This window comes from Enhydra lutris, unplaced genomic scaffold (assembly GCF_002288905.1).
Source record: "Enhydra lutris kenyoni isolate GAN:26980312 unplaced genomic scaffold, ASM228890v2 scaffoldscaffold48, whole genome shotgun sequence".
Classification (NCBI taxonomy): Eukaryota; Metazoa; Chordata; class Mammalia; order Carnivora; family Mustelidae; genus Enhydra; species Enhydra lutris.
The window spans coordinates 13,731,905-13,752,972 of NW_019154132.1; the positions used below are offsets into that span (position 1 = coordinate 13,731,905).

Sequence of the window (21,068 nt, forward strand, 5' to 3'; positions counted from 1 at the left end):
CAACTTTTTAGTGAGGTGGAAACTCTTGCAAAATATTAAGCTAAAGGAGAGTAGGTTACAAAATAGTGGGTAGAGTGTCCCATTAAAAATACCAATGTATGCACGGAAGCCAAGACAACGGAAGTCAACAGAAGTTACTTGTGGGTGAATGGAAGGTGATTTCTATTTTCTTCTGCTGTGTTGTTTTGTTTTGGTCTGCGTGTGTGTGTCTCATTTTAACAGGAGAGGCTCTCCTTGGGCTGAAATCATCTGGACAGGCGGGCCTGGTAGCCCACGCCAGCAGGCAGGGAGCCACGTACTAGGCTTGCGGAGTTCCGCGGGAAGCCTGAGGCCTCTCTGGTTACAATCGAATCTGGAGAAGAGAGTCCCGAGTTCACCTCTGGAGTCACCACCCCCACGCTGGGCGACTGGGGAAGCTGCGCCATCTCTCTGAATCTGGGGTCGTGGAAGGAGTAGACCGCCCCCTCCCCTGGGCGGGCCTCGTTCCGGCTCGCGGGGAGGGTCAGCGGGGCCCCGACACGCGCGCCCGCGCCGTTTGCAAAGCCCAAGCGCGCCGCGTCACGCGCGGGTGGCGATCGCCGCGGCCCCGCAGCCACCGCAGCGGCGCGGACTCGGGGCGCGCGGGGGCGGGGCCGCGCGCGGGGGCGGGGCCGGGGCGGGGGCGCCCCGCGGGTGGCAGGCGCCGGGGAGGGCTGGCAGCCCCACGCTGCCGCCGCCCGCCGGGGATTCCCCCAGGTCGGCGCCCGGGGAAGTCCCTGTAAGAGCGTATAAGACAGCGGCGCCGCGGAGCGCACCCCAGGCCGGCAGTCCCCAGCCATGTCGCGCGGCCTCCGGCTCCTGCTCCTGAGCTGCGGTAGGGCCCCAGACGCCTGTCGCGCCCCCTCCCATCCCCTCTCGGCAACCCCCCCCCACCCCGCCCTGTCTTCTCGCTGGCTCACGCCGCTCTCTCTGTCGCTCTCGCAGTCTGCATCCTGGCGTCCGCGACGCGGGAGGTGAAGGTGGCTTGTTCCGAGGAGGCGGACTTACCGTGCACCGTCCACACGGACCCTCAGGGCCCCTACAGAGTCTTCTGGGCCAAGGTAAGCGCGGCGATGCCCGCGGGCGAGGGCTCGGCCGACTTCGTCGGAGGCAGAGGGGGACGGCCTCCCTGGGACTGGCGACCCTGTGTGTGGCCCCCAGCAGGCCTGCCTCCTACTCCCAGGTCTTCCCGCATTCCTCCCTTAACCAGCACCCCCCCCCCCCCATCTTGGTACCAGGCGATTAGATTAGATTAGATTTTTGTTCCCCAAGGACCTAATCCTCTTCCTGCCCCTAAAGGTGGCCTGAAATGAAGGATCCAAATAAGCCCCTTGGGGAGCACGGAGACCCTCTTATTTGGATGAATTCTGGAGGCCACCTGTGGTTGTGGCCAGGAGGCCAGAAGAAGGCAGATACGGATATCAGACAGGAGGCCTGTCCCCAGATTTCTGATTTCTCATGTCTGGGGACCGTGATGCCCAGGATTTGGGGCAGGGAGGGAAGGAATAAAGGACTAAGAGATCATCCGGTGTGATTTCGGCTTGTTTCCCTGCTGAGGTCGTCTGTCAGCCATCCCCATGGTGGGTTCTCCTGGCCCCTCGCTGGTCCTGCTGCCTGGCACTCTGGCAGGCAGTCGCTAGAGGTGAGAGGCGCAGCAAGGGGGTCATCTGGGAAGGGGCCGGCCTCGCCCGTAAGAGAAGTGAGCTGCTCTGGGGCATTTTTTTTAAGGACGCCTCTTCAACCGGAACATTTTCAGATGCTAAGAGAGCAGTTCTGGCAGTTTTTGACAAGCCAAGCGGTCCCTGGTCTTTTGCTCACCTGAGTACATGAGATTAGGGCCACAAGAACACCTCTAGTTTGAGCCAAGTGCATGTGATCTCCCAGCCTTAATCAGGGGCTCTGATTGAACTGTCTGACCTTAGAGGAAATCCCTGCATCTGCTGACTTCCACAGAGCACAGGGCTTTTCTTCTGTCTTCCAAAAAAGATGCTGTAAGAATCCCCAGCTGCATCAGGCCGGTTAGCAAGGCGGCACGGGACAGCTGTGTGTGTGTGTGTGTGTGTGTGTGTGTGTGTGTGTGTGTGTGGTCTCCTGACCAGCTGGTCAGTTTCCCCAGACGGTCCTGCGACATTGCGTTTCTGTATTCTTCACAACACCCAGTGGGTGGCCTGCTAATTGCGAAGGTGCTCAGTGAATCCAGGCTGGCTCTCCATGAGTTCTGGGCACCTGCTATGTTGCTGCTGCCTTGGAGCACCGTATCCTGTAGGAAAGTAGGTTTGTGACTATTCCCACTTCGTTTCCACTGTACTCACAGTGGGATCAGAGAACGTGGCAATTCCGAAATTGTTCTTTTAGTAAAAACAAAAGCACTTAAACAGAAATATTGTAAAAACATGATTATTTGACTCCTCCCTCTGTACCAGCCTCTGAGGTGAATCTTTACCTATGTTATCTGTTTCAGTCCTTCCAGTGGACTTAAGAGGTCAGTCCTGCCCATTCTACAGATGAGGAAACTGAGTCTCAGGGCATGAAGGAATCCCTGCTTACTGTTACCCGGCTGATTAAGGGAGGAGGATGGGATTTGAACCAAGCAGTCTGATTCCACAGCCTGACTTTTCAGAGGTGTTATCTTGATGTCTCTGTTTTCTACCTCAGTTACTTAAGGTAAAGAAAGTAAAGGTGTTCTTCATCTAGCCAGGCAGAGACTTAGTTATCTTAAAGAAGGTGGGGAGTGGGCGGGGACGTGAAACCACCATCCCTTCCCGAGACGAATTTAAAAGAGAAAATAGTATTAATATCCCCAAGGGAGTAATTAAAAAGTACTCATGAAACAAGTAGGTGGCATTGCAGTAAACCATAGCAATTAACCTTTGGCTTCTCCTTGGATGTCAGCTGATGATGTAATTCTATAATGTACGTGCTTGTTCATTGAACATAGTTCTTGCGTGATTTACCCTGAAGGTCTCTCAAACTCTGTTGGAAAAAAAAAAAGATGATGGTCTCTTGGCATTTTCTTTTCTTCTGTTGGTTCATGGAATAGGGTCATTGCAAAATCATGCCATAGTTTTTTTTTTTTTTTTTTTGGTTTTTTTTTTGTTTTGTTTTGTTTTTTTTTAAAGAGATTAACTGTGAACAGGTCATGGTGGATAGGGGAGCTTCGAGATGCCAGTAAACTCTTCAGATCCCTTGAAAACGAAATGCATTGTTCCTTCAAGTGCTTTTTGACAGGTCTCAGCGTGTTCTGTAGTAGTTATTCTTTTCCAGCCCAGTAATTATACTTTTGTGCTTATTGTGTTTATACAACAAAAGTGGGTAGAGTATTCTGGAAATCAGGTCAGTGGTGAAATACTGAAATAGTTGGTTTTACAGAAGATTGAGCATCTTGTCATTTTCCCCCACACCGCTTTCTTGCATAACGTTTCAGTGGACTTGAAGAGGTGGTTATAAGAGGAGGACTGTAAACCTGAGGACCACAGCCAGCCTCGTTCATTTCACCTTTCTCCTCATCACTAGTGTGGCTTGTCAGATCTCTCTGCACAGTTGTGGGCTGTGAGCTGGACAGGGGAAGCAGAGGGTCCCTTGGAGGGGGTTGTTGTTTTTTTGTTTTGTTGTTACCATCTGCCGAATTGATTCGCGTTCTCACAGGACTTCTGCATATCACAATTATGGTTATAATGACTCACAATTTTTTTTAAAAATTTTTGGGAAGATTTTATTTATTTATTTATTTGACAGAGACAGAGAGAGAGATCACAAGTAGGCAGAGCAGCAGGCGGGCGGAGGGGGAAGCTGGTTCCCCGCTGAGCAGGGAGCCCAATGTGGGGCTCAGTCCCAGGACCCTGAGATCATGACCTGAGCCGAAGGCAGAGGCTTAACCCACTGAGCCACCCAGGCGCCCCATGACTCACAATTTAAAATTCTGTGTACCACTCAGTTCTCCCCCACCATAGGGCATCCTGCCACTATCCAATTGGCAGTGATTACTTGTCATTACCAAAGGACCCATGTAAACCATGTGTTTCTTATCTTGCCTTGTGCGGAAAGACCCAAAACAAAGGGCATCCAATTAGCGTTTGTAACATTAGGGCGAGTGGGGAAGAAACAGTGTCCATTTTATCCTCTGTTTCAAAGGCACAGTGAGAGGGGCTAGGGGAGGCTTAATTCAGACATGCACAGGGGTCCTAGGGGGAGTGAGGAGTGGGCAGAGATAGCCCAATTCCTGTTAACACAACTCTTATTCCCATGGACCAGTGTCCTTCTAACTGGGATCCATCCGTGGGTCCTCCTCTCATCCTTTCCTGTGTGTACCTGTTAAGGCAGGGGGATGATTGAGAAGAAATAGAAATGTGAATTCAGGGGCACCTGGGTGGCTCAGTGGGTTAAGCTGCTGCCTTCGGCTCAGGTCATGATCTCAGGGTCCTGGGATCGAGCCCCACATTGGGCTCTCTGCTTAGCAGGGACCTGCTTTCTCTCTCTGCGTGCCTCTCTGCCTGCTTGTGAACTCTGTCTGTCAAAAAAATAAATAAAATCTTTAAAAAAAAAAAAAAGAAATGTGAATTCATATATCCAGGAGAACAGCAGCTAGACTTAAGCCCTTCAAGTTGTGAATTGACTGTGGTCAATTACAATTACGTAAGCCAACTTTGGTCCAGCATCTCTCCCATTGGCTGCAAGCCTCTTGCATCAGAGGACACAGTACCATCCCACGTTGGCCAGGAGTAAGCCTATCCATTAAGGAGATACTCCTGGGCTTCATGCTGAGCAAAAGTGGGGTCATAGTCTCTTTACAGGAGCTGCACTAGGTTTGGAGGGAGAGGATGATACTGGATGGGGTGTTTGAGCACGGTGATTTCGCCGCCAGTGATAAGTGGTTATTTATCAGAGAGGTGCACTGCCATCTTATAGCGTGCTGGGAGCTCTGATAGCCTATGCTGATGCATAACGAAAGAGGATATATAGTGTCACCCTGGGAGATGACATTGCGGGGGTGAGGACAGAGACGCATCACAAGACAAATGCCCTTTTCAGATTATTTCCAGCGGAAGGGAGAAAGGGGAAGTAAGACTGATTTCAGAGGTCAGTCTTGATTTTGTAACAGTGAGAAGATCCCCCAGAGGGGGCAGATCCTGGTCTATCTCCGGGCTTAACAGAGCTGGCGGAGAGCTGGTTAATGGCTTGCATGAAGCGGCTTCGAAAGTTCAAGGATAGTCCCTACACAGATCTTGCTTGTTCTCCATCTGTTATGAAGCTGTCTTCCGTGTGTGTTGCAAATCTCCTTTTCAGTGTGGTTGTATTTTCCGTCTCGACTGTCTTGTGTGATGGCGCCCCAAAAGCAAGAAGCCCTCGAAAGCAGAATCCCTTAGCAGAGGCTGGAGTCGATGACCTGTCTGGGCAGATGTAATCTACACGGCCACAAATGCTGATGGGCCCATGAAGGAGCTAGTGTGTGCCACTTACTAGATCACTAGACTTCCTTGAGTCTAGAATTTTATCTGCTGTGAGACAGCGTGAAGAGCATGTTTTTAGGAGAGGAAGGAGACATTCTCATCTTAAACAGATAAGCCCTGAAACACTGAAATGTGAAAATGATGCATGTGTTAGCATCAAAAGAAAGTTCTGCCATCCTCATTAGCACCTACTTGACCTGGTTGAATTGCTTTTATGGGCTTTAGCTTGGGTCAAACCATGAAGAACTGTAAAGTTGGTTTTCAGAAGTCTCTTGTATTGACATTTGCATTAGCCAATATATCTAAAGTCCCAGCGTGTTCCAAGTCCTGGCCCTCATGCTGGCCATCTTAAAATCAACGGGGAGCTTTTGCCAGAGGATCATCTTGAGCAAAGGAGTGGAAGAGGAACCCACAAGCATTTTGGGGCACCAGTGGGATGACCCATGATCTGTTAGGGAGAATTGTACAGGAGAGGGCTGGGAGATGTTACAGAGAAGGCTGGGACCAGATGGTGAGGAACCTCAGATGCCCATAATGGCTTGAACTCCTTTTGGCAGTTTTGAAAGTTTTTAAGCAAAGAGAATGACCTAATGACACATATTTGCAAAGAAGAGCATATTTCTTGTGGTGAAAGGCACACTCGGATTCATCCTGGAAGATGCTGAGTCCCAGAGGGAGACCTTGTTCTCTCCCTGCAGCAAAATCCAATCAGGTCAACTCAGCCGAGACCTCGGCACATTTCTGAGATTTGCCTTCCCTTCTTTCTTGGCCACCTGTTGTGTCCCCACGATTCTATAAATGAGTCGGCAACACAGCACGTGGCTGCCTCGGAGGGGCTCTGCAAGTCTTAGCCAGCTGTGAACAGGTCATCACTGAGATTTTGGGGACAGTGACAAATCAGAGCAAAGTTGCTCCGGTCTTACTGTAGGAGGAAGAAGGCAGCTGGGGATTAAACAAAGAAATCAAAACCTTGTTTTCCATGAGTAAAAGGGGGAACCTAGGTCATGTGAGAAACAGTATTATCTTACTTCTGTATTTGGTTATGTCACTACACAAAGAAGAGGAAGTTAGGAGAAGGTCTCAGTGATGTAAGGGAAGGTTTAGCATAGAGCAGGGCTAAAAAGAGATTCATTACCTTAAAAAGGGTTTCTTCATCTGAAATTGTTTGCATAATCTTCAGACTTGGGAACCCAAGGCTTATTTCTGTCACCTGGCGTTTTGTGGAACCCCAACCAGTCTACTGCATGTTCTTGTCCCAAATCTCTAGGAGTTAAGAGATTCCAGAAGAGGGGGTATTTCATTAGGATTATAGGTCTGGGTGGGGAAAGCCCACGAGAAAAGCAGGGTGCCAGTTGCCATAAGCAATTCATAATCAGATACTCTGGGCCAGTTCTGGAGCACAAGCATTCTGAATCAGATTAGGTCTGGAGGAGAGGCATGTATGTGAGTTCAGGGGACAAGGGACTGGTCTATAAGCTGAAGCCATGTGGAGAGACCTCCCTCCATGTCACATTAATTTATGGGGCAGTTTGAGGTGTCCTTATTGGTGAGGACCCTTTTCAGTTGCGAAGCGTTGTAATCCAACCAACACTCGCTTCAAGTAAAGGGAATATATTGGTTTATATAGTTGAAATGGGAAAAAAAAACCTTTAAAACTGTAATTCACACTTGAAATTGAATCGTGTCCCACAGGAAGATTATCCCCGGTATCTGCAAATGTGACCTTATATGGAAATGGGGTCTTTGCAGAAGTCATCAGTTAAAAAGTCATCAATTTAAAGCGAGGTCATACTGAGTTAGGGTGGGTCCTAATCTAATGCCTGGTGTCCTTATAAGAAGAGAAAACAGAGCTACTGACATAGACACACAGGGAGAATACCGTATGAAGGCGGAGGCAGAGACTGGTGGGATGCGTCCGCAAGCCAAGGAATGACAAGGATGTCTGGCAAACACCAGAAGCTTCAGGAATGGGGCATGAATCAGATTTTCCCCTGGAAACTTCAGAGAGAGCATGGCCCTGCCAGCCCCTCGCTTCTGGGTTTTTGGCCTCCAGAACTGCGAGAAAACACATTTATTTTTTAAAATTTTATTTAAAAAAATTTAATTCCAGTATAGCTATCCCATGGTGTTCTGTTAGTTTCTCATGTACAGTATAACAATTCAACAATTCTGTACGTGACTCAGCGTTTTTCATCCCCTTCACCTAATTCGCCCATCCCCCACCCGCCTTTCCTCCGGTCACCATCAGTTTGTTCTCTAGAGTTAAGTCTGGTTTTTGTTTGTCTTTTTTTTCCCTTTGTTCATTCATTTTGTTCCTTAAATTCCACTTCTTAGTGAAATTGTATGGTATTCGTCTTTCTCTGAGTGACTTATTTCACTTAGCATAATACCCTCTAGTTCCATCTACATTGTTGCAAATGGTAAGATCTCATTCTTTTTTATGGTTGATAATATTCCATTGTGTGTGTGTGTGTGTGTATGTATGTGTATATGTAACACACACACCCACCCCATAACTGCTTTATTCATTCATCCATCAGTGGACGCTGGGGCTTCCTCCGTAGTTTGGCTATTGTAAATAATGCTATAGTAAACATAGGGAGGCATACATCTCTTCAAATTAGTCTTTTCATCTTCTCTGGGTAACTACCCGGTAGTGGAATCACTGGATCATAGGGTAGCTCTATGTTTAATTTCTCGAGGCATCTCCGTACTGTTTTCCACGGTGGTTGCACAAGTTTGCATTCCCACCAACTGTGCACGAGGGTGCTGAGAAAATACATTTCTGTTATTTTAAGGGGCTCAGTGTTGCACTTTGTTATGGCAGGGTCGGCAACAAATACAGCTGGATTTAGAGGTTCGTGACTATCCCCAGGGCTTGGCGTCTTTCTGTCCCTCAACTCTTCCTTTCCTCATATTGGTTTTGTCATCAGCCTCCATCCACATGGCGGGGAGACAGTGGCTGGTAACCGCAGTCTTGCGGACCCTCTCAGGATCACGTGCAAAGGAAAATATTGTGCCTCTCTTCTCATATTTCAGCAAATGTCTGATTATATTTAAGTGGCTTTGATTGGGTCACATGGCCATCGGAGCCAGTCTCTCTGGTCCCAGATGTCAGGGCTGAGTTACGTATGCCTCCTCTAGAACCAGGTTTCGAGATCTCGGGAGGCTGTGATCAGTGCTCCTAAGACTGCCCCTTCCAGGTCCCGCAGGACCCAGAAGATGCAGATGGAAGAAGGGATGCTTGGTGTGAACAACAAAAGGGCAAATCCCAGTTTCAAAAGATTTTGCCGCATTTATTACCGTGATGCTTTAGTAAATTCAGAACGTTGTGGATATCTTGGATGCATTGTGGGTTGAAAAACAATTTCTCTTTCAAGCAGAGGTTGGGACTTCTAGAACAACTTTGCCAGGGAGGAAACAGGAAGTAATCAGCAGTAAAGAATGATGGAGCGCATGGATAGAGTGGAAAGCTATCAGATAGAACAACTTCTACGACCAATGTTACCCATTGTAAAGCACTTTCACGTGTTTTTGCTTTGGATACTTAAAATAGCTTCCCGTAGCAAGTAAGAGAGTCACAGGTGGGGAAATGAGACTCAGAGATGAGGTGCTTTACTGAAGATGACCCAGCTCATGGACCACGAATCTGCACTCTGGGCCTTCGATTCCAAAGCCAGTGCCCTTGTAACTCCCTCATTTTCTCTAAACGTTGCCCGTTCACTTGGCAAATGCCTTTTGAATAATTCCAGTGTGCCAGGAGCTATTGAGAATGCTGAATGAAATGTGGGCTGGGAAAAGGAGAGAGAGTGGTAACACATTTAGGGCTCTCTGTGTGATGGACAGATGGCTGCAGGGCTGATGGACAGCCCTACGACACATGCCCATCATCATGGGTGTCTTCACATCGCCCTGGTGAGTTACAATGACCCCCGTGTCCCCAGAGCAGACAGGAGCCGCCGGGTCAGTTGGCTAAGAGCAGAGTGAACTTCGGTGAGGCTGGGCTTTGCTTCCAGGTCTGTTCGACTCCAAAGCCTGTGTTCTTAATTTCATTGTCTCTGCCATACGCATAACTCTCTTAGCAGCCATAAATTCAGCTCTGTCTGTTAGACCCAGTAAATTTCAAAGTGGAAAATCATTTTTCCAATAAAACTACACTTAGAAAAAAACGATGTTAATGCGCATACATTCTGCCCTCATTATGACATCAACCTCCGAGCCAAACTATTTTGCACGTTATAAAGAGCTGTTTTTATGATGAATGAGGATTATATTGGCACTTTAATTGAGTTAGAAACCAAGGTACATGAAAGTTAGTGCATGAGAAATGCAATAAAGAAAAAGCTGTTCAATGTGATTGGAATATATCAGATTACTTTCATACCACCTTTAAATACATAAAGTCCTTACCTTTAAATACGTTTAATCAAATTGTTGGATTAAATATTTAAATGCATATAGAAGCACACACATTTTGCTTCTCAAAAAGCTCTCTTCCTTTTCTTTTAGTTTTCTATCACATTCTTAACAGATCTCATGTATGATAAATTTGAATTCCAGATTTGTGATCAAAATTCTCTCTTTGCAGCAGGCATGGAACTATTTGCCCTCTTATATTCAAATATGGTTATTGGATAAAATTATTTAAACTGAAAAAATAACTTTTCACAATAATAAGATTTTTGACTGAAATATCAGTTCAACTTCCAACATATTAATTCGTTATTTGATTTCTTTTATTCTAGTTTAAATTTGTCCATCATTAAAATAAACACTTAATTCACATGCCCTTAAAATTAATACTTGTATTTGTTTCCTTTAGTATTCGTCAAATTAAAGAGTTTATTTAATTTGGGCCTTGTGGTTTCCTTAAGGTAAAATCTCCATTTTAGAGAAAGAATATGTTACTTAAATTATTTAATCACACCGAGGGCCTTGAGACAAATCAAATGTCCCTTGGCTTTCTGAAAATGAATTATCTTGTATTTTACCCTTCTCTAATCCAATCAAAAATATAGAATTGTCAGCATAAGAGTTAGTGCAAGGAGCGTGGATTTTTAAAACATAATTGGGATGACTGTTTTGAGGAATTAATTTGCCCAAATCGTGTTGTGGTTTAGCACACTACAATATTAGCTTTGTAAAGTACGCATTAAATAGTCCCCATCAATTATGCTTGGCTGTGAATGAATCCGAGGGTTCCTTTTGTTATAAATTACTATTTCCTAAAATGCTTTTGCAGAGAAGCAATGAAACGCGTTTGGATTTGGAATGTTTAAAGAGCCGTTCTTTGCCAGTGGTTGATTTTGAGTCAGCTCAGATGTTTATAAGAACTCATAAAACAAAGCCAAGTTGAGGATGGCCCCTTTGCGGGTTGCTTTGTTTCCGTCTTTCTGAAATTCTTTGGTTCTTGAACGGTGCTGCTTTTGCCACAGTGGACTCACCTGATAGCTGCTTGGTCACAGAACTGAAGTTAATGATTTGAACTTTTGGATAAAAAGTCTCTTGGTATTGCTGGTACCTGCTAGCATTTTGAGCATGCGATGTGAACATAAAATCGACAGCTATTTTTGCAGCTGTAGGCAAATCCCAGAATCCCCCGATGGAGTCACGTGAGATTGGTCTTGAAATGGCATAAAGAAGGGGGACGAGGCGTTGTGTGTACCTACAGCTTGAAGCGAGAGGGAGTGTTCTGAAACATTTCCAGGTGCACAGAAGGCTCCTTTTGCTATATTGGTCATCAGGCAAAGACCGCTGCTTGTGACTTTGGCAGGAGTTCCCAAGTTCAGCCGGTTGTCTGCTCAGTTTTCTGGGTCATTCAGGAAGACCCAGGAAGAGGCCATTGGAAGATGGCCCCATGAGAGTTGAGGTATTTTGCCATGACCCCTCAGATGGCTGTGATGGGTCAGTAAATCAAAATTCTGCAGGTTGCTTTGGGGTTCTTTGTTTTGCCTTTTCCCTACTTCTTTCCTCTGTCTTTCTCGTGCTCTCACTCGGCCTTTGTTCTGCCCTTTGAAAATAACTAGAGGCCCACTGGAGGTTTTGCCGCAGGCCCATGGAAATCTGACCATCGAATAAACGCCTTCGCTGTAGTTACTGCTGATTTTTAAAGTGAATTCTTTTCTGCAGGTAGGGGAAGGCCGCCGCCAGTCCGTTCTGTTCACTTGCACATACTCGCTCCAGCGGGGTTTAGCAGCCCCAGCAGGATAATAGGGCCACCTTTCTGTAAATAACCACAGTAGTTTGTTTCTTCCCCCTCCAGAGGGCTCCATGGTTTTGATCTTGACTTTCAGATGGTTCTTTCTGATTTGAGGGAGGGGTCACTGGATGGGACCAGAGGCTCCCCAGGAGAAAACCGGAGATAGATAATCTCAAAATGATTGTTGCGACCAAGTTTCTGTTGTTTCAGATGCAGGATTTCTAGCAAGACAGGGTCTGGTGAAATCTATCAGAACTAAATTGAGCTGATGCATTTGGAGGTTAATTCAGAAAATAAGGGTGGGGGAGACATGGAAGCAGCAGAGACGGGGCTGTGTTCCTTCCAAGTGGCGGTGTGGAGGTGTGAGGGCAGGTCTCGGGACACAGGGTCCCTGGAGGGTCCTGGGCACCTGCCCCTCAAAAGCCTGGTAGGAGGAAACCCCTCTGCCAGGCGCGGGGGAGGAGGCAGGCGTTGAGTCCACGATGAGGCTGCAGTTTGTGGTTTAATTAGGCTTGAAAAGAGAAAAACTGGGCTCAAGTTGATGTATTCCAGAATGTTATGTGGCTTGGGTTCCCCTAAGTTTCCTTGGGCACCCCTTGTATTTTGCCTTATTTTTGATCATCTGAGGGCCCCGGTCTGCAGACCCTTGATGATTTAGGGAGGAATCTTTCAACACAGGAAGAACCGTCAAGAAGTGGGATTTAGGGGCACCTGGGTGGCTCAGTGGGTTAAAGCCTCTGCCTTCGGCTCAGGTCATGGTCCTAGTGTCCTGGGGTCGAGCCCCACATCGGGCTCTGTGCTCTGCAGGGAGCCTGCTTCCACCTCTCTCTATCTGTCTGCTTCTCTGCCTACTTGTGATCTCTGTCTGTCAAATAAATAAATAAAATCTTAAAAAAAAAAAAAAAAGAAGTGGGATTTACTTCCAGAGACTCTGCCTGAGCAGAGCCGTTCCTCTCGGCCTGTGAGGGGCAGTGAGTGGAGCGGGTTTCTTGCCGGAGCGGTAAATCTGCCACCAGATGTCCCTGCAGCCCGCTCCGCAGCATCTAATGAGGCTGCAGCCTGGCTTTCGGTCTGCCTCCCGGTGCGTCCCCTCACTTAGTGAATGCGGCAGAAGCCAGCGAGCGTGTGGGGAGTGTGTGGTGTGCGTGTAGTCTGTGTGTGTAGCTCATGTGTGCTGCAGGTATGTATATTATGTGCATAGTTTGTATAGTGTGTGTATTGTGTGTGCAGTGTGTGTGGGTGTAATGTGTGTGGTGTGTGTAGTGTGTGTGTTGTGTATGTGCTGTGTGTGTAGTATGTGTGTCATATCTGTGTGTGTATTGTGGTGCTGAATGCGTGTGTGTAGTGTGTTTGCAGCATGTTTGGAGTGTAGTGTGTGGCGTGTGTATAGAGTGTGTATAGTGTGTAGTATGTGATGTGTATGAGGCATGTGTGTAGTGTGTAGTATGTGTACAGCGTGTGTGTAGTGTGTGGTGTGTGTGTAGTGTGTAGTGTGTGGCGTGTGTACCACTGTGTAGTGTGTGTAGTGTGTAGTGTGTGGCGCATGTGTGGTGTGTAGTGTGTGGTGCGTGTGCCCGTGTGTAGTGGGTGTGTACAGCGTGCGTGCAGGGGTGTGTGCGTGCCCTTTCCTGTACAGCCCCTGCCTCCCCGGGCGCCGCCCTGATTCCTTGGCCCCTGTGGTGCCCGCACCGGCTCCCCCGCGGCCAGCGGGAGAGGAGCTGCCGGCTCCTGGCGCAGGTGACACATAGGGAAAGGCAGGTGACACAAGGGCGGGGAACACTGCTGACCCCCAGGTCTTTCCCGGAGGTGGCTCAGGGCGCTGTCCCAGCACTGGGGCAGGGAAGGAGTGCACCGAGACGCAGGCTCCATGCCGGCCCGGCCGTCGGACCCAGGGCAGGGTGCCCCCCTGAGCGTGGACAATAGTGACTGGCCTTCCCGTTTGTGTCCATCAGTTTTGGAAGCTTGAAAACATTTCCGTGGGGGAGCGGCGGGCAAGCTCATCCGGGAAACGCAGACTCTCCATGGGGGAATGGGGTGGTCGCCTAACCTTGGAAGTAAATAGAAGATGCAAAGACGCCACCAACCGGACCACGGAGAGGGAGGGTCGCCCCATCAGCGGGGCTGGACTCGTCGGCCTCTCTGGGCGGGGACAATGATCGCGGTGGTCAGGGTCCTTCCACGTGCGTCCTGGCGTGAGCCGCGCGCCATCTGACACAGCCCGTCTGCACATGTGGTGGCGGCCGCGCCCTCGTGCCCCGCTGGAGGCTCAGCACAGTGTCCCCCGTGATGTCCCGCGGGGGCCCCGCGCACACCATGGTTGGAAGGACGCAGTGTCCATTTCTAGGAGGCCTGGCTCAGGCGCCCCCCTACTGTCTGCTGAGCTGCCCCAGCTTAGGAACACTTAGATGAAGGGCCGAGATGCTAGGAGTCATTCAGTGGGGGAGCTGGTATTGGAAGGAAACAAGAGAACGTTTCATACAGAGCCGTCTGCCTCGAAATGGGACTCAAAGTGATTCATGCGCTTCCGCTCATCACCCTTGTCCGGCGGTCGTTCTTGTCCGCGGCACCGCTCTGTCCTTCGCGGAGGCTGGAAGCTGGGTTACACGGAATCACGAAAGGCAGGCCTCACCTTGTCCCAGCAAAGATAGAGTCTGAAAGAATTTTCATAGATTTTTCTCCTCCTCCCCTGAAGGCCACACATGCATAATATTTTGTTTTAAAAAAACCAGCTGAGGATGAATGTTATGAAAACAGGAGGCAGAACCTTGATGGTGGTGGGGGTGTGGGGCGTGTGTGCTGGCTGTGTCACGGTGTGATGAAGTGTGACTCTTTTTCGACAGCTGACGGAGGGTGGCGAGGAGAAGATGGAGGTGTCCCAGGAGGGTCTGCGGTCCCACCGGCAGAAAGAAGTCTCCTTAGAAGCCTCCGGGGAAGGGCTCTACTTGAAGATCCGGAACACTAGCCACTGCCACGCGGGGACATACAGGTGCACAGTGGAGGAGCTGGATGGGCAGAGAAACCAAAGTGGCACCGTGACCTTGAAAGTGACAGGTGAGTGACCTGCTGCCCCTGTTTCCTCCTTGCAAAACGCATGGGCACTTGCAGTAGGTCCAAAAACCTGTCCTCCCGACTGGAGTCTGACTGGGAGGTTTGGGTCGCATCCATGGCTGAAAGCTAAATTCTCCTACAAGAATGACATAACCTTCTCTGCTCCTTCCTTCCCTCCCTCCCTTCATTCCTTCTAAAGACAGATCTACCCTAGTCGGATAGCTAGATACCAAATGTAGCCAAACCATGAATCTGGTGTTGTGTATCCCTACGAGAGCCCTTTGAAGCAAATCGGAAGTATCCAAGACTAATTTTTGGAGGACAGAAAACCCGGGAAGTCCTGAACGCATCAGGCGGCTATGTTCCGCCTTTCGGGCCTTTCTAACCTGGCCTAAGGGGGCTGCGTCTTGTTGCCACCTTTTTATCATGAGAACAGCATTTCCCTCCCCTTTACCTTGATGACTTTGCCCTACACCTCACCTAGGGCCGAAGAAAAAGGACACGGGAGAAAATACCGTCCCAGGGACAGAGCACACATTTTTGCTCTATGCGGTAATACCAAGACTGGAGCTCCAGTACAAGGATTGTCTCTTTGGATATTTTTCCCATACTTTTTCTTTATGGGGCTTAAAATATGCCTTGCATCTGACTTTTGCCCAGCGCTTATTAGGGGTGGAGGCTTGAAATGAGAAACATGCTGTTGTCAAAGAGTTTCCTGATTTTTGCACCAGAATAACTTTTCCCTTTTATTAGGAATGTGAAAGGAATCTGACTCAAGAGGATATTCCTTTTTTTCACAAGACCAGGATCTCTGTGTAGGGCTCAGTGTTTGGATTTGGTTCACTGTCTCTCTCTCTCTCTCTCTCTCTCTCTCACACACACACACACACACTCTCTCTCTCTCTCTCTCTCTCTCTCTCCTTATGCCCTTCTCAGTCTCGAGCCCATTATGCTGCTCTGTTGACCTTCGTGCGCCTGCTACCTCTAACATGACCTGCCCTGTCCTGGTCTCTGCGGTGGCCATCACACAGTGGGCTGTGCATGAATATTCACGGTCACACGAGTGCCCAAGGGAGAGCAGAGAGAGGCATGTCGTGTGGTGCACGGAGCCCAGAGAAACAGGAGAACAGCTGCTTTCCTCTCCTCTCCCGATGGCTGTGTTGCCTGCAACTTAGCTGGTGTGTCCCTTGAATCTGGTTCCGTTAGGAGCAGGGCTGCTCGTTAGTGTGTGACCTTGGGCCAAACGCAGTCCTCTCATCCCTGAAACGGGGGCCCTCGCCTCTCCAACATGCGCTTATGGTGATGGATGAAGGCGATATTGTACTCAAATGTTTTGTCCCTGAGTGCCAGATAAAGGTTAGGCACCATTAAGACGATGGCTCTCTACCTTTCTTTTCTTTAGTCCCAGACCCTGGTGAGATCCCACCTCTATTGCCACTTGTGAGATGTTGAATCCAGCCTTAGGGGTTGCCAGCAAACCCTGGCCCTGGGGGAGGACCTCCCCAATCATCTGCACTCCACCTGCCCCTGCCTGGGCCTTCCAGCAGATTCAGCACACATCAGCTGTCACGTCTCAGCGAGGAGAGGCTGTCCCGTCCATGTCTCCTCCTGGGCAGAAGGTCCAGCTGTTCCTGCCGACCCCTTGGCGTTCCCAAGTGCTGCAGCCACAGCCTTTGGCAGCCCTCGGGGGAGCCCCTTGGCTCACCTTGGCTGCTGGCCTCGGCTGAGGAGTCTCATGATTCTACAGAAACGTGTGACTTTGTCACCACCAGCCGGGCAGCTCGCCCGCCTTGTTCCTTCATCCCCCGGTCCTCCCGACGGCAGAACACCTAGCATTCCCCACAGCACTGAAGAAGCTAGATAGATCACACACAGCTCCACAAATGGTGTGGCATCTGGTGCGAAGACATCAGAGAAGCCAGGAGAGGCCCGGCCTCTGTAATGGAGGCAGATGGGCCATGGGGCCAGTCTGGCCCGGACTCCCGGCCCTGCCACCCGCCTTACTCCCTCAGCCTCTCTGAAGTCCGACCCTTCCATCTGTAAGATAGAGATGCTCCCACCTGCCTCCAAAGCTCGAGTGAGATCCGTAGGCCAGGCCCGTTGCACTCGGCCAGGCACAGGTGCGAGTGAGCGCCAGCCGCCACGGTCACTGCTGTCACCGCTGTCGCTCGCGCTCTTCTTCCCGATGACGCAGGCGTGAGGTTAGGAGTGGGAGACAAGCAGGATTCGCAGAAAGCCAGTGCGAAGCATTCTCAGCTTTTCATCATGGTCAGAAAGTCCTGTTCAATGGCCTCACATTTCACTCACGTTTTGTTTAAGGGTGCCCTAAGGAACGCAAAGAGGACACTTTTCAGAAATACCGAGCTGAGATCGCGCTGCTGTTGGCACTGGCCGTCTTCTACTTAACACTCATTATTTTCACTTGTGTAAGTATCTTTTTAAAAACTCCGATGATGATGGAAAGACAGGCCGGGCCACCAATGCGAATATATTCTGTAGACTGTGGATCATTTAATGGTGGCGAGAGATGTTCTCTGAACCCTGCACCTGCCAAGGCGCGCGCACTGTGAGGTCACTGTGGGAAGCGCCAGGCTTGTTTTCAATCCGCTTGCCCTGCGCAGAGCACCATGAGGAGAAAACAAAGCAAGGCGTGCGAGGCTGGTTTGAGAAGGCCCGGATGGGAACAGTGGTGGACAGTGCAGCAGCAGCTTTCCACCACCCCGGGGCAAAGGCACCACTCTTGCCATAGGTTAGTGATCCTGGGTAGTCACCGTGGTAGACTAGTTTCCTTCTCCTGACCTTGAACTACTTCTTCTGAGCGGGTTCTCTTCTCTTATATTTTCAAACCTTCCACCCACTCTTTGAGAATTAACCCTGAGAAGCCAGGGTAGTGGGGCATACAGGGAGTGTCCTGGTGTGAAAGATGGCTGGCCAGGGCTTAAGTGTCCTTGACATGCCCTTGAGCCGTTGGTAGCAGGCTCTCCAGCTTCAAGACCCTGACCCTCTTTCCACATGGCTGCGCACCTGGATTGACCAGAGTTGTAGGGGAGCAAGGCCAGCTCTGGGCCGGGCCCACTAGGAAGCGCTCTGTCCCATAGGTCACAATAGCGTCAGGAAGGACTGGCTACTTGGGGACCAGGACAGAGCTCACCCAAGAGCTATCCCAGGGCCAGTTCTTGTCACTCACTGGCCCCTTCCATTCACTTCCTTGCCTCTCTGGCCATAAACTCATCTCTTGGATGCTATTTTGGACATCAGCCAATCCAGTAAGCACCTACTGTATACAGGCATTAAGCTAGGCACTGATAGGAGACATAAAAAGGTTATAGGACATAAAAAGGTTATAGGACATAGCTCTTGCTCTCAAGGAGCTTATGATTTGATTGTTAGAGTTATTTGTGCACAAGATAGTTAGAATTACTGGAGTGCAAATTTTAAAATTGAGTGACTTTAGTTTTTTGCAGGCAAATTCCTGTCTCGGTGGGCACTGATTTTCGCTGAAGATAACTAACCATAGGGGCTGAAAATGACCTCAGTCTGTAGTCAGGGCATCTCGTGACTCCAGTTTGGAGTTGCCAGTGAAACAGTAGGAGCCCACTTGTAGACTGAGCGAGGCTGCCAGAGTGAGTTGGCGAGCCCGCTCTTAGGGAACGATGCATTTTCCCGATTATTCATCTCTCAATTTACCTTTTGTTTTTCAGAAGTTTGCACAACAACAGAGTATTTTCCCAGATTTTTCTAAGCCTGTCATGGAACGAGCGTTTCTTCCAGTCACCTCCCCACAGAAACATTTGGAGCCAGTGACTCTTCCCAAGATGGAAACAGTATGAGCAGGATTTCTGCCCGTTGTATTTCCTACAGTCAAAGAAGGCTCAGTGGTATGCCGGGACGTCCCACAGGACAAGAGAAGAATGAGCCCCACACGGAAGAAAGCATCCTGCCTGGGAAGGATGTCCTTCTGAAACCCATGACAGCGGATCCCAGCCCACTTTTTTGTGAGCAGGACTTGGGAAACTATTATGTGAACACGTAGTGTGGGGCCACCTGCAGGAAGTCCCCGGTTCTGCAGCTCCACAGCTACCTTCCCTAGCATGTTCCTCAGCTATCTGGTCAACCTCTTGGAACTCTTTTCAGTCAGGTACAAGCTATGGTGAGACGCAGTTGGAAAGGGATCTTGGGAAATACGGATGCCTGGAGCTCGCCCTGTGACAGACTTTTCAGGACCACTGTCCTCTGCACATCTGGGAAACATCTCTTTGAATTTGCTGTGTTTTCTTGCACCAGCCCAGATGGTTTATATCTGGGAGAAATCGACAGGCCAAACTGTGAGACAGTGGGGAATATTTAGCAAACAATTTCCCAGTGTGAAGGCTCTGCTATTACGAAGGAGTATTGTGTGTACATAGAAATAACAAGTTGATGAACTGTTCTCAAATGGGGCCTTTTCATCTGGGAAAGACACCCATAAAGGAGCAATAAAGAAGAGTGCTATGTTTATTTTTATATCCATAGATACCCGTCAAAGAAGGATTTGTCTTTTGTTCTCCTTTTGGAATCTACAGGTATAGTTAGGTGTCAGGGCTGATGGACAAGTGTCCTCAGTTTGGAGAGTGAGTGAGAGGTCATAGAAGTCAGAGGGCATGACCACGGGACAGCCGGATAGGTGATGACAGGCTGGAGATGCTGGCCCAGTCATGCAATCTGGCTTCTAGCCCCAGTCGTCTCACTACCTGGCTGTATGATCTTGAACAGGGTCCTCATGATTTCTCCTTTCTCAGTTGTAAACCGAAAGGTTGTTGTCTGAGTTGATTGCAGTAATGTATGTGAAAATGCTTTGGAAAAGCATAAAGCACTATAAAAATTTGAAGCTCCATTGGGTCATTATCCTTGTTATTACAGTGGTCTTCTGGGCATGAGAAAATAGCTTTCACTTTCATGTTTTCCAGCATTCCGAACAAAGAAGGCCACAAATAAGACCACAAAATAACTGTGAGTTATTTTGTGGAAGTGAGGAGGCCAGGTCAGTGACACAGCAGCCAATAGTACTCCCAAGATATGGATGCCCAGGAACCCCTGGGCCATGGGGAGAAGGGAGTCCACAAAATGTTACATTGACATTTTGACAGTTGCTGCATTTCTTTTATCAAACTTGGCCCTTTCCCAGTTTGCTTTCCAAAGAGATCTTATCCCATTAGTAGCATGTGCACAGCCCACGCTGATATTAGGGGGTCAGAGGGAAGCCGAGATAATTCTGTGTTCTTGTTTCTTTGTCATACCCTTCATGTCATGAAGTGACTGCATGTGAATAGGGAGCGTTTTTCTTTTTTGGATTTCAAACTACTCCTAAAACGTTGGGATCAGTGCTCAGATGTCTATAAACTAGTTTGAAGAACTAGAACTCAAGATGAAATTCTGGAGATGTAACAGTGGCTGAGTCCTGCCTCTGAGGGGGAGGGTGTTTATGGCTGGCAGACCCCTACAAAACAGCACCCCCTTGTGCCCAAAGATGCCCGGAATATCCATCTTCTAGCTGCCTTGCCACCAGGATGTCTACCATCAACTGGACCACATGCGTGACTGCTGGTGAGGGCTGGGGGCATGGAAAGAAGGAGGGTCTTGACTTCAGAAGGATGTGGACAGTCAGGGGCTCCACACCTAGGATTCCTGAGGCTTCACTCAAGATTTGCAAATAGGTCCATTACCCTCAAAAATGATAAGAACAGTCTAGCATGAGTAGCTATAATAGTTGTAAAAGTATCACAGGTGAATCCTTTTTGGAAAATGGCTCTTTATAAAGATGAATGCTCATAAAATGTCTGTAGAGGCTGTAGATTCCCTTTCAGAGGAATCAAGTCCATTCTTAAATGCTTTCCCAGAAGTGCTGGGGAGACCACTGGCCTGGTAATCACGAACTCTCTGCTCAGCTGGGTTTGAAGCCCAGCTTCAACATGTCGTACTTGTGAAACTCTGGGCCACGGACTCCCCTATCTGAGCCTCAGATCAGATCTTTAAGAATAAGAACAGTATCTGCCTGAGAAGTTTGCTGTGAGGATTAAATGAGGTAATATATCTAAAAGCTGAGCCCGGGGTCTGGCAAATAGTCTACCTTAGAGTAATGTCAGAACAAGAAAGAACAAAAAGGCAGCTGAGAAGGTAGCAGTGAGTATGAACCTTAGACAAACAAAGTGATTTTGTACAAAGCAAGGAATTGGCTTGGGAGTTGTGTTGCTTTCAGTGGATGAATACGCAGTGAATGCTTTGTGGCCACTGGGATTATAGTTCAGGAAAGACCAGGGAGGGGGGCCGCCCTTCATTAGCTTGAACTGACTCCAGCGGAAAGCGTGATGGAGATTTGA

At 48.8% G+C, this 21,068-nt stretch overlaps 1 protein-coding gene across 2 annotated transcripts; it reads left to right on the forward strand.

The window, feature by feature from the left end:
- The first annotated feature begins 785 nt into the window (after positions 1–785).
- LOC111156733 (CD83 molecule) lies at positions 786–19,585 on the forward strand. Of its 2 annotated transcripts, none has more exons than XM_022517784.1 (5): positions 786–853; positions 964–1,079; positions 14,505–14,715; positions 17,032–17,138; positions 18,414–19,585. In XM_022517784.1, the coding sequence occupies exons 1-5, from the start codon at positions 817–819 to the stop codon at positions 18,540–18,542; spliced, it is 600 nt and encodes a 199-aa protein (XP_022373492.1). In that variant the 5' UTR covers positions 786–816; the 3' UTR covers positions 18,543–19,585. The 2 variants fall into 2 exon arrangements, with proteins under 2 accessions (XP_022373492.1, XP_022373493.1); XM_022517785.1 differs by having other exon boundaries at positions 789–853; positions 18,417–19,585.
- The last annotated feature ends 1,483 nt before the right edge of the window (positions 19,586–21,068 follow it).

Coding starts and splice junctions, on each gene's coding strand:
- LOC111156733 (XM_022517784.1), top strand. CDS start 817: ATGTCGCGCGGCCTCCGGCTCCTGCTCCTGAGCTGCG. Junction 1,080..14,504: donor ACAGAGTCTTCTGGGCCAAG/GTAAGCGCGGCG, acceptor CTTTTTCGACAG/CTGACGGAGGGTGGCGAGGA. Junction 14,716..17,031: donor CGTGACCTTGAAAGTGACAG/GTGAGTGACCTG, acceptor GTTTTGTTTAAG/GGTGCCCTAAGGAACGCAAA.